The 12,547-nt window shown below is 45.0% G+C and overlaps 1 protein-coding gene across 2 annotated transcripts in view; it reads left to right on the top strand.

The window, feature by feature from the left end:
• Positions 1-1,514, top strand: part of LOC147016438 (nuclear mitotic apparatus protein 1-like) — a 32,479-nt gene extending 30,965 nt beyond the window's left edge. For both annotated transcript variants that reach the window (XM_085845098.1, XM_085845097.1), the window contains one exon: positions 1,200-1,514. In XM_085845098.1, coding sequence (XP_085701224.1) covers positions 1,200-1,229 — 30 coding nt within the window. In that variant the 3' untranslated portion in view covers positions 1,230-1,514. The remainder of the gene's footprint in view (positions 1-1,199) is intronic.
• Positions 1,515-12,547: the final 11,033 nt, after the last annotated feature.

Here is a 12,547-nt window from a genome sequence, read left to right as displayed (position 1 = left end):
TCTGCCAAAAAAAAATTCCAGTTAAGTTTCCGGTCGTTATTTGTCACGTTTTGACTTTATTTTGTTACCTTCATGTTTACTGTGTTCCTAATTCGGTTTAGTTTCAAAATCTGTGCTATTTTGTGAGTTTTCTTCGATCTTGCGGGGTCGATCGGGTTTCCTTGAGGCCGACCAGTCTTTCCCGTCTCAGTGCACGATCGTTTTTTTATTTTTATTTTTATTTTTTTTGTATTTTCTCCCCATTATCATTAGTTCCTATTTTCTCCACTTTTCCCACTGTCCCCCCCTTCTATCCCTCCCAACTACACCCTCTGTTTATTGTCTTAAAATTTTAAAAAATACAACAAAAACAAACCCTTTTTCCCCACGTATCCACGAGTCTTCAAATTCCCTGCCTTCCTTCCCTAAAGTTTCCTGTCGTGTAAGATCCTGAAACTCCCTGTAGTGTCCATCTTGTATACCCCATGTTCCCCACCCCATCCCTCTCCCTTCCACAGATCTAATCTCTCTGTTCCCCACTGTTTTGTCCTTCCCTCTCATGCCCCCCTTGCTGTGCGTTGTGTGTTGGCTCTCATATGAGCCTCAACAATGTATACAAAAAAAGTGATGTCTCCTACACAATGTTCTTGTCCCATATGTAATCATTTTTTTTATTTTCTGTCATTGATGCTAAATTTTATTTTGACACAATTGCAGTAGTTAATACCTAAAATACATAAATAAGAACCTCTGAAAGTAAATTTGTCTGATTTAAACTTTCAGAAAAAAAATTGGAAAAATTGTCGTCAAATTGTTACGTATGGGACACAATGTGTTCGGTCAGCCTAATTTGCATATTTTATTCGTTGTTTTTCCCCCTTTTTCAATGGCTATAAAAACTAGAAGATGCATTATTCATGTCCATACATGAAATAAATCAGAAATGCCTTTATGTTATTAAAATTAAAAAATTCAACTCGTCTCATGTGTAACCATTTATGCAAATTGAGCCACCATTTAATTGTAAGTTTGCATAGCTTATTTTCCCTTACAGAATCATAAACTTTGACTTTTTATTGATAAAATGACACCAAACATTATATTATTACATGAAGATGAATTTTTGCCATCTGACATTACGTTGAACTAAATTAGTTGTGGTTGTGTTGACGGTGGATGGTTGTGGGGTATGATTATTATGAAAATGCTCTCTGTTGCAGGTCCCTCGAGGCAACAGCAGTAAACGGTGACCGGAGGAGGAGGTGGTGGAGGTTTTCCTGGAGACCCTTTTCACATAACAGTACTTGTGCTGGGAAGTTTTTAAATTTTGATTTTGACTTTCAGTACCTTTTCGGATTCCAATCCTGTCAGGTTTTTTTAAACCTTGTTGCAAATAATTTTGTGTCTCAGATGTATCCAACATTAAAATGTATTTATCATGCAACAGTGTCTGTCTGACCGTGGCAAAGACTTGAAATGTTTGTTTATAAAAATTAAATGTTTATTGTGAAATAAAATTTTCAATGTTGAGGAAACTGATTTAATTTTTTTTTTTTTGTAATTAACATTAAATTGAAGATTTAAGAGTTGGGAGAAGACATGAGACAAATGCAGCCATAGTAGATTCCATTACTTTAATTTTGGGAAGAAGAATATCTGGTTTATATTTTGGAGAATTTGTCCATTCACTGTTTGCATTCCAAATAGTCCTCAATCTGGAACATGTTTTGTAACGTTTTAAATTCCAAACTTTCACTGTCTCTCCAAAAGGACTGGGTACCTCATCCTCCACTTTACTTGATTAGTCAGCTTGTGTTAGAGGTACCTCCTGGGCACCATTGTCTGTAGGTTCTACTTCCATGCTGGTCTCCCTCCTCAGATTATGATGCACAAGGCTTTCATCCCAAGTACCATGGAATGTGAGGGTTTTTAATATTTTTGGAGCAACAATGCTGCAGTGGCAGGGTTTGAAGATTGGAGAATGTTGCCACCATTGTGAAATGATAAGTTCATCGCAAGTTAATACGAGTTTCCATCTATAATTCCAGCTCTGTGTGTGTGTGTGTGTGTGTGTGTGTGTGTGTGTGTGTGTGTGTGTGTGTGTGTGTGTGTGTGTGTGTGTGTGTGTGTGTGTGTGTGTGTGTGTGTGTGTGTGTGTGTGTGTGTGTGTGTGTGTGTGTGTGTGTGTGTGTGTGTGTGTGTGTGTGTGTGTGTGTGTGTGTGAGAGAGACCGCTGTTTCTCGACAACCTCTGGTCCGATCTAATTGAAACTTGCCAGCTATATTGCTGGGGACCCGAGGATGTGCCTTTTCAAGGTTTGATATTAATCGGACAAGTGCTTCCCAAGTTATGGCCATTTATTTACCAAACCAATGGCAAGACACGTTGCGTGGGCGTGGCCGATGGGGAAGGGAAGCACAGCCACGCTCCCCATTACGGGTTACAACGTACGGGCTTCCGGAGAGTGATGGCCGTGTATTCTAATAATTTCTCGATTTCTTATGCGCATTTATAGATAAACACAATGGCCCAAGTTATGATCGTTTTCATATTAGACGGTGTATAAATTTCGGGAACATCAGAGTGCTGGTATGCTCCAAACCAGGAAGTAAATTTTTTTCTCTCTCTTCTCTTCTCTTTTTGTTTTTCCTTGCCACGACATTGCGAAAAGGTAAAATACGTTGGCGCTAATTGAATAATTCGGTATTAAAAATAAATTGCGAATAATCATAACTGCGAATAATATCGAACTTCCGGGTCACGCACGTACGGGCACGTGAGAGCGAAGAAACGGCCTGTGTGGTTTACTTATTTATTTATTATTATTATTTTTTAATTTTTTCATGGGCACGTACTAGTTTGTTTTTAAAAAAAAAAGTTGCTCAGGCTTTTGAATTTGCTTTTTTTCATCTGAACTGCTCGTTTATGTTCTTGATTTGCAAGGAAATGTAGATGCATTTTTGGCATAATGGTTTTGAGGGTAATAAAACAAAATAAATTGATGATAATTAAATGAACCTCCGCCATTTTCGAAGATGGATGGAGGTTACTGTTTTCACCCCTTTCTGTTTGTTTGTTTGTGTGTTTGTTTGTAGGCATGATAACTCGAACGGAAGGAGCGATCAATGTCAAATTACATCACGTGATTCAGGAGGGTGATGACAAGCGCTGATTAGATTTTGGTCAAAATCGGTCAAAGGTCAAGGTCACAGTGAAATCAAACATCCAAAACATTCGATTTTTGATGGTTTGGTACCGAATCATCGTAGAAACTTCTGGTTTGCGTCGCTACCTTCTCAAGAGACAGCTTTTATGAGACAAGGTCAGAGGTCAAGTTGACGATTTCGTAAGTACCAGTCGATGACTGCTTGTTTGTTTGTTTGTTTGTGAACAGTATTATGGAAAAACTCCGACGGATTCGACAAAACTTGGTGTGGGGGTTAGGTATGGTCCAAGGATCATGCCATTAAATTTTGGACTTGGTCCAAAATCCAATATGGCCGCTATGGTGGCCATTTTGAAAAAATATTTGCATTTTTTTGCATTTCTACATGTTTTAACTGATTTCCAACCCCCCCTCCCCCCAAAAAAATGTATGAGAAAAAATTTTTTGCAACTTTTTTAAACAAAATTTCGATTTCTTTTTTTTGCATATCTCCATGTTTTCAGTGATTTCCAACCCCCCCTCCCCCCAAAAAAAATGTTGGAGAAAAGAACTATAACTGTCAGCACTGTTGACGTCATATTTAATGAATAAGATATAAGGTTCACTTGAGTGACCCAGCAGTATTGGCGGCGGAGGTTTTGCACTCTCCCGAGTGCTCCCCCTCCAGTTAAACTTTGTATTAAAATAAATATATTAAACCTGAAATAAAATGTACTCTATGTATCTATTTACATAACAATCATATGTTTCCAGTAAGCCAGTTTCAGGTCAGGTAAGGTATGGGAACATGTGCCAGAACAGCACGTCGCTGCGTCCACTTTCCGCCGGTACTCCAGGAGCCTCCGTCTGGCCATCCCCCAAGCAGATGCCAGGCCCATCCCCATCTCCTTGAGATGATGGTCAACCTGTTGCAACCATGAGGCATGTGGTCGACCCACTGGCCTCCTCCACTCATGAGACTCCCTCGCTGAGAGAATCTGGTGAGCAGGATCAGAGTCAGGAAAACGAGCCACATGTCCATACAGCCGCAACTGACGCTCACGGACTATGCAGGTAACAAATCTCATCCGAGTCTCTCTCAGCAACCGCTCGTTGGACACAAAATCCGACTAGCGATAGCCAAGGATTCTCCGAAGAGACCTGGTACCAAAGGAATTAAGTCTCCGTCTCAGATCCTTGGTCAGAGTCCAAGTCTCGCACCCATAGAGCAAGACTGGAAGTACCAAGGACCTGAAGACTCGGACTTTCGTCCTCCCGCACAGGTACCGGCAGCGCCACACCCCATGATCCAGTGAATCCATGACTCCCCAGGCCCGACCCAGACGTCTATTGACCTCTGACTCGCAGCCAGCAGAGACATGAATATCACTGCCAAGGTAAGTGAATCTCTCCACGACCTCAACATCCTCACCACAAACAGACACAGACAGGACAGCAGCATCCAAGATGTCACCGAAAGCCTGGATCTTAGTTTTGACCCAAGAAACCCGTAATCCCAATGGCTCCGACTCCTCATTCAGCACCTCGAGGGCCCCCAAGAGGATGTCTAAAGTCTCCGCAAAGATGACTGCATCATCTGCAAAGTCAAGGTCCGAGATCTTGACATTCCCAAATGACGCACCGCAACTTGATCTCTCCGACATCCTCCCTAGAATCCAGTCCATACAAGTGCTGAAAAGTGTGGGGGCCAGTACACACCCCTGACGAACTCCAGTAACAACTGGAAATAAGTCAGAGATGGTACCACCACACTTCACAGCACTCTAAGTACCAGAGTAGAGTTCAGACATCAGATCGATCAGTTTTGGTGGCACCCCACGAAGACCAAGAATCCTCCAGAGGACATCCCGATTCACTGAATCGAACGCTTTACAGAGATCAACATAGGCTGCAAGCAGCCCCTGCCGAAACTCTCATCTGCGTTCTGTGAGGACACGAAGTGCAAGGATACGGTCAATCGTTGACCTCTTTGGTGTAAAGCCTGACTGCTCTGGACGCTGGTGCTCAAGCAGATGGTGGCGAACCCTATCGAGAATTATCCGAGCAAAGACCTTGCCCGGCACTGAGAGCAGCGTCACCCCTCGGTAGTTGTTGCAGTCTTGGCGATCACCCTTCCCTTTCCAGAGAGGGACAACAAGGCCCCTCTTCCAGTCAGTTGGGATGATGCCTGTGTTCCAGGCAGAGCACAAAACTGCATGCAACGACACGAGTGCAGCATTTCCACCAGCCTTGAAGTTCGGCATGAATGCCACAGATCCCTGGAGCTTTTCCCCGTTTCAACTGGTTCACCGCAGCCCGTGTTTCCACAAGCGTAGGTGGACCACAGTTGATTCGAGGGTCAGCAACAGGGATTGTAACACCCTTGACGTCCAACTCGACAGTTGGGGGATCAGTCTGGTACAACCGCTCAAAGTAACCGGCCCAGCGGGCCTTCACTTCAGACTCCTCTGTCAAGAGCCTACCACTCTCTGCTCGAACTGTAGTGCTCCGAGGGATGGGCTTGGATGAACGTAATGCGCGAATTCCCCTGTAAGCGGGACGAGAATCACCTGTCCACAGGTGATGCTCTACCCCCTCACAGATTCCTTGCACATAGGCCTCCTTGTCCACCCTCAGTGCACGTACAGTTTTACGCCTCAGCTCCCTGAACAGCTCAGCTCTAAGTTTCAGTTTCAGTATTTCTTATTTAAATATACATGAAGGAATTTTTATAAAAGACACCAAGTTGGAATGTAGATCGAGGAAAATGTCCAGATGAATTCACGAAGCTAATCGCTTCAAGATAATATTGTTGCAGGCCGGGGGTCAGGTGAGAAGACCACGAGATAGTGGGGGGGGGGAGCGGGAGCTATATCAGCTCCCACCAGACTCTGCGGAATTGTAGGCCGTCGCACATGGATAATTCCGTGACGCGGCGGGTCGCTTAACTGACTGGACGCCAATAACTCAACCGTGTGACCTAGGGTCCTCCTGTCTATGGGTTAACTGTGTTACCTAATTAATCATGTGATTTAATTACCGGGGAACACTCCCTCGGTACGCCTTGTCTGAACTGGATCACTTCACCGGATCGGATGCAGCCAAGCGACACTGCCAAGGACGTACCGGCTGAAGGAATGAATTGTTGGGAATAAAGTCCCGGCTAAGCTTGGATTCGGACCATGCTGGAGCAATGAGGGAAAAGACAAAAACGAGCAGGGAACATTTCTAATAATGATTTATTTACAAAGGTATGTGGTACGATCAAGATTTATTGGGGTGTGTTGTGCAGAGATGGGGAAGAATGGCATGGTGCGACAATAATCAAGCAACTTATGAAAGCGGACGCAGAGCAGACCTAACCCGAAAATAATAACAATCTTCTGCAGGCTTACTTATATAAACAGGTGCCAGGACACAGACACAGAAAACCCGACGAAGAGGAATTGAAGCAAGACAGGAGAGGAGTTGAGGCTGCAGTCTCTCGGTCCCATGGTATAATTGATACGCGGTACCCGAACGCGCCACCAATACGTTTGGGGGAAATGCTCCGTGGTGCGGTACCCCACTGACATCTGGCGTGTCGTCTTGCTGCGGGCAGCTCGTGTGGAGACTGTGGGAGTGAAGCAGGGGCTTGAGTTGAGAGGGTGGAGTCAGAGTCGTGTGGGCGGAGAAGAGGAGGAGTCCAGCGATGATGACAGAAGGCGGGGTCGAAGACCAGTTTGAGCGGGAGGCGAGACAGGGCAGAGAGAGAAGGATCCGCTCCGACCTTTATAGGCCCCATAGTGCGGGGCGGGGGGCCACCCCGAAACTCTGTCATCACCCAAATCGGGCGCTCTGGCCCCGACCCCCTGCGTGGCCCGGCCGCGATGGCCGGAAGTAACATTCCACTTCCGGCAAGGTGACCCCACGCCGCAAAGATGTCTTGCTCTAACCTCACGACATGATATGAATCGCCCACACCGAACTCCGCGTCATGACTTGCCTTGCAAGAACCCCCGGGCCATGCCCTGATGACCGGCAGAGGGCAGCGTCGGTCCCACACGCCCGCTCGGGCGGTCCCCTTTCTAAGGTGCTGTTTCTTCCGTCTCTTCGGTACGTGTTGAGTGTGCTTTCTACGGAGGGGTGTCCAGTGTAACGCCTGCTTGGCCTTCGCTGAGGACCCATCTCACATTGAAGGGTGCACGTGGCTCAGATTTACCTCAGGAATAATCAGAAAAGAAGAGTAGGAATGAAATGAAAAAGAAATGATGTAAGCAAACCTAGCTTTGAGATCCTTGCAACGCATGCCCCCGTTGTCCCGCTACACAAAAGAGAAGGGACTATCCACGTATATTAATGGAATAACTGCCTTGGGACCACTATCTGTTGGATGCATGCGGTTCCGAGAACCACGACATATTTTCCCAGTCTGGGAGAAGCAGACTGACTTTTTACTATCGAAATTCATCAAAATGCCCATAGGAGATGAAGTTTGACGTCATTCTAGAATTGTGTGCGTTTTTCTGTGCTGGGAGATGATTAACATGGCTGAAGTTAAAAATATATGTTACAACCATTGTACCAGGTCAGGCTGAGGCTGTATGGAGACCCGAAGATAAGCTTCACCTGGAAGATGTCGAGACAAGACAAGCTGGCACCAGCGCTTGAAAATGATAATAAACTGTCTCTTACTGAAAACTATAGAAGAACTAAGATTCTCCATTTGTATTTGAGATATCTGGAACGAGTCTTGTATGTCCAGAATCTCCTATGCGTATATTGGGTCGCCAAAATAGGTGACCCTTATTGTCAGTAATTCTTTGTTTGTTTGGATGTTTGTTCATTTGTCATCAGCATAATTGGTAGTAAACGTGAGTGGATTTTGACCAAACTCAGGTGGTAGGTACATCTTATGACCTCATGCTTTGGAAATTGTGATGGTTGCTAGGGACGCTTTGGTCCTTCAACCTTCAAAACCGAAAAACCTTCAAAATCGGTACCGTTCACGCGAAATCAATTCCGAAAGCCATTATCCCACGTATGGTTATATTTGGCATGAATGATCTACAGGTGATGTTCTATCAAATACATTCCGGTTTTTTGTGATATATGGAAACTTTACCCGCAGCGCCCCTTGCAATTAGGGTGTGCACGAAAATTGGCGAAAATTGAAGGCCCCCCTAGCGACCAGGTGAGTGCATCGATACGAATGAAACTTTGCAGGTTCATGGTACTCAATGAGTACTACAACTTTGCCTCAGGACATATTGACCGATTTCGCTTAGGTCAGGGGTCAAAGGTCAATTAGTGCAAAATTCGATAATATGCGAGAGCTGGAGGTGCCTTCGCGCTAAATGCTACTCCTCCTAGGGTTATGGTCGGATGGTCATGAAAATTCACACAAATGATCTGGAATGCATTGTGCACAAACGATCGAGCCGGATTTTCGATTTAGATCTTTGTTCACCCACAGCACCCCCTCGAACTTTGGGGATTTCCGATATCAAACCGCATTTTCGGTACTTTTCATTCAAATTGATACCGAGTAGTTATCAGAAGATGGAACTCGATGAAATTTGGTATGTATAATCTTAAGGTGATTCTCTATCCGCTATATGACATCCATTTTATTCTATATCTTATAGTTTCCAAATGGTAACCTCTCAACTTGGGTGTCCGAGGGCCATTGAGCATTCCCGCTGAAAATTCAAAGTACACTAGCTCCAAGACGGTTGAACCGAATTGAATGAATCTTTACATGCTTATAGACCGTAATGAGTACTACAACTTTGCTTATTTGCACAATGACCTATCTCGAGTAGGTCAGGGGTCAAAGGTCAATAAGTGCATTTTTCGGGCAAAATGACCATTCAAATCCCCCTTGCTCCTACACGGATTAACCGATACAAATGAAAGCCTCCTGTGAGGCTCTGAGGTAACGACACCAATTTCCCATGATCATGCTTTTTAATCGTACTGGGATTAATAGCCAAATGATGAACCACAAACCAGCTGACACAAGTTGATTTAAGTATTCAAATTTAATAAATGGGGGAGGGGGGATTGGAGGAGAGAGAAAAACATGTATTCTAATTTTTGCGTATGGCAGCTTGGTTGCCGGGTCACTATCATTTAGTTGGGGCGTGACTATCCTGTTGATGCTGTGCCCATATACCAGGAAGCTAGTACTCATTTCGCTGACCTCAGGATGACAGACTGAATCAACCCCACCTGGTGTTAATTCAGTGGCCAACGGGGCTCAAATTCAGGACTCGAAGACCCAAGCCAGCCACCCTAACCACCAAGCCAACACAAGACTTCAAAAAACATGCATCAACAGCAATTACAGAATCGATGTATAGTACTGTACTAAAACAATCAGGTACAGTTCATTGTTATGATTATCCTGTGCCCATGATAACTCGTTCGGCTTAAGTCTAAGGAACTGTCCAGAGTCCCCTGAAATAGAATTGTGAGGAGGCATAGATCTGGGCAAGGGTATAAAACAATTTTTAGAGTGTTGAAAGTTCCCAAGAACACAGTGAGCTCCATCATTAGGAAATGGAAAGAATATGGAACGACACAGACTTTCTCAAGCTGGCTGTCCAACCAAACTGAGCAACTGGGCAAGAAGGACCTTGGTCAGGGAGGTGACCAAGAACCCAATGGCCACTGACAGAACTACAGAGTTCCTTGGCTCAGATAGGAGAACCGGCTCGAAGGACAACAGTCTCTGCAGCATTTCACAAATCTAGGCTTTCTGGGAGAGTGACCAGGCGGAAGTCACTCCTGAGAAAAAGTCACATGATAATCTGCCTGGAGTTTGTGCAAAAAGGTACGTGAAAGACTGAGAGCACGAGGCAAAAGATTTCTGTGGTCTGATGAGACGAAAATTGAACTCTTTGGCCTGAATCCAAAGCACAACGTCTCATGGAAACCGATAGCAGTGAAGCATGGTGATGGCAGAAGCATGCTTTGGGGATGCCTTTCAGCAGCAGGGACTGGGAGACTTGTAAAGATAGAGGGAACAATGAATGGAGACAAATACAGGCAAATTCTTGAGAACCTGCTTCAGAGTGCAAAAGACATTAGACTGTGGCGAAGACTTACGTTTCAACAGGACAATAACCCGAAGCATGTTGCGAAAGCAACACTGGAATGGCTTCAGAACAAGAACGTGAAGTCGAGTGGCCAAACCAAAATCCCAGACTTGAATCCCATTGAGAATCTGTGGAAGGACTTGAACATTGCTGTTCACCGACTCTCCCCATCCAACTTGACAGAGCTTGAGCAAATCTTCAAGGGACAATGGGAGAAAATCCCTAAATTGACATGTGCAAAGATGATACAGACATACCCAAGAAGACTAAAAGCTGTAATCACTGTCAACGGCGATTCTACAAAGTATTGACTAGGGGCTGAATACTTAACGCAAGACATTTCAACTTTTCTTTTTTTTAATTACTTTGTTAAAATTTCGAAAACGTGTTTTCACTGTCATTATTACGGGGTATTTTTTGGAGATTGGTGACAACTTGTTTTTTTAGTTCAATCCATCTTAAATTCAGGCTCTATGAGAAGGTTCATTCATGAGTACACTGGGTATGTTCATCCATTCTTGGGTAGACCCAACTCCTGGGTCTCACTGTCAGCCATGATCTTTTTGGGCAAACCACATTTCAAAATTGGCCTTCAAAAGCAGCAGTTGACTCGGCATCTTTCATCATACAGTCCTTCTTTGGCACTCCTGAACTTCTATAACCGACATGGCCTTCATCTGCAGCTTGATGGGGGTACTGCTCTCCCCTCTGGGTTGGTTCCCCTGCCTCACATATTGCTGAGTTTAACACCATGGAAACCAAAGCCTTCAGCATTATTGGAATCACCCGTGATCCAGCCAAGTTGATCATGTCACCATCGCAGACAGGTCGGTGGTCTGTCTTCGACTGCCTCATTTCTGGTCTTGCACCCCCTGCCTCTTTTGTGCTCTGTCCCTCTAAATTTTCTGAAGGGCACATGCTGACAGTAACCCCCTTCTGGTGAAACTGCCAAAATCCAGACACACTGCTCATCTGCACTCATTTATTCCTTTATTTTTTTCTTCCTGTGGACTGAACTTTATCAGTGCCTTCAATCTCATTATTCCTGCTGGGGCTTTATGACAGCTGTTCAGCACCATCTCAGGTCATCCCCCATTCATGACCATGTTTTCTTCCCTCATTAACCTTCTCCAAGCCCACCTCTGAGTTTCCAGATTTTCCTTCTGCTTCTGTGATTGATGGCTTGTGGCTATCAATCTTGTTCATCTCCTGTATCCTCCCCTTGCTCTCATATCCATTATTTCTCCAAATCTCTCCATATTTTGTCACTCATTCCTGCTGTTGGAGTGTCCACATTGACCTCCCCCCCCTTTACTTTTCGTTTAGTTACGTCCTAATCTCTTTTGTGTTCCAACTTTTCTGCGAGCCTCGACACAGCTCGTATTTTAAAAAATAATAATAAGTCGTGGCATCATTAAAAGAAACATTTATCAGCTGTCCTCCCTGCACACCGCCTGCTTGAAGCTTTGAGCATCAGCGTGAGGTTGAACAGCATCTCAGCAATTTCCCCAGAGGTTTTAGCCTACAGGTATTTCATAATTAACCCTCATGTACATTTTTTTTTAAATAGTGTAGTTTTGCTGAAGATCCACAGGTTACCTGAGGCAAAGCTTCACTCTCTCTCCCTGGAGAACCCTGGAGAGAGATCGGCGATCTCGCATCGTCGACGCTGCGCGGAGCCAGAACGCGCAGAGGAGAACCGCGCACGCGGTGACTTGGGCGGGAGCTGGAGTGCTGCGCCGCAATTACTTGCCGTGCGGGACGTTCGTGCGGGAGTTCAAACCCGTGGAAACCCACTTGTTTGTTACGAGCGACCTTCGTGCTTTTGGGACACGGTCCTCTCGTCCATGAGCCATCACCAATTACTCTGTCTTGTCCTGCATGCATGTTTGTTTGCACGTGTTGTATAAGGCATATTTCAGTAGTGATCCCCTCGAAACCTGCAGCCGTGGTCCCCTAGTTAAGAACGGCTTGATTGTGAATAAAGCCACTGTCGTGTTTATTGCTTGTGTTGTGATCCCTGATGTCCCCAATAAATCTGGTTAATTCTGATGAAGTTGTCGCTATGGATTAATACGTGTCGCGTCGAGGAACGATCCGTTCGATTGGCATACAAGACCAAAATTGTTACAGACTGGTAGACTCCGCTCAGTCACTGACAAAGCCAGGCTGTAACTAGGGGTTCTATTTCCCCAACTGGTAAGGTACAGGATTACGTTGGTATCGCGATGAAAGACGCGTTACCCGAGGCCTGTGCCGAGCCGGCCGGCGTTATAGACTCCCGGAGACGGCGGTGGCGAGGCTGGCACCAGGGACCGGGTCAGATTCCCGCCACCCCGGA

Source organism: Eptatretus burgeri, chromosome 11 (genome assembly GCF_056783735.1).
Source record: "Eptatretus burgeri isolate ZD-2024b chromosome 11, Ebu_testis_v1, whole genome shotgun sequence".
Taxonomy (NCBI): domain Eukaryota; kingdom Metazoa; phylum Chordata; class Myxini; order Myxiniformes; family Myxinidae; genus Eptatretus; species Eptatretus burgeri.
Note: the sequence above shows the minus strand (reverse complement) of the source record. Positions and strands in the feature narration are given on the sequence as shown.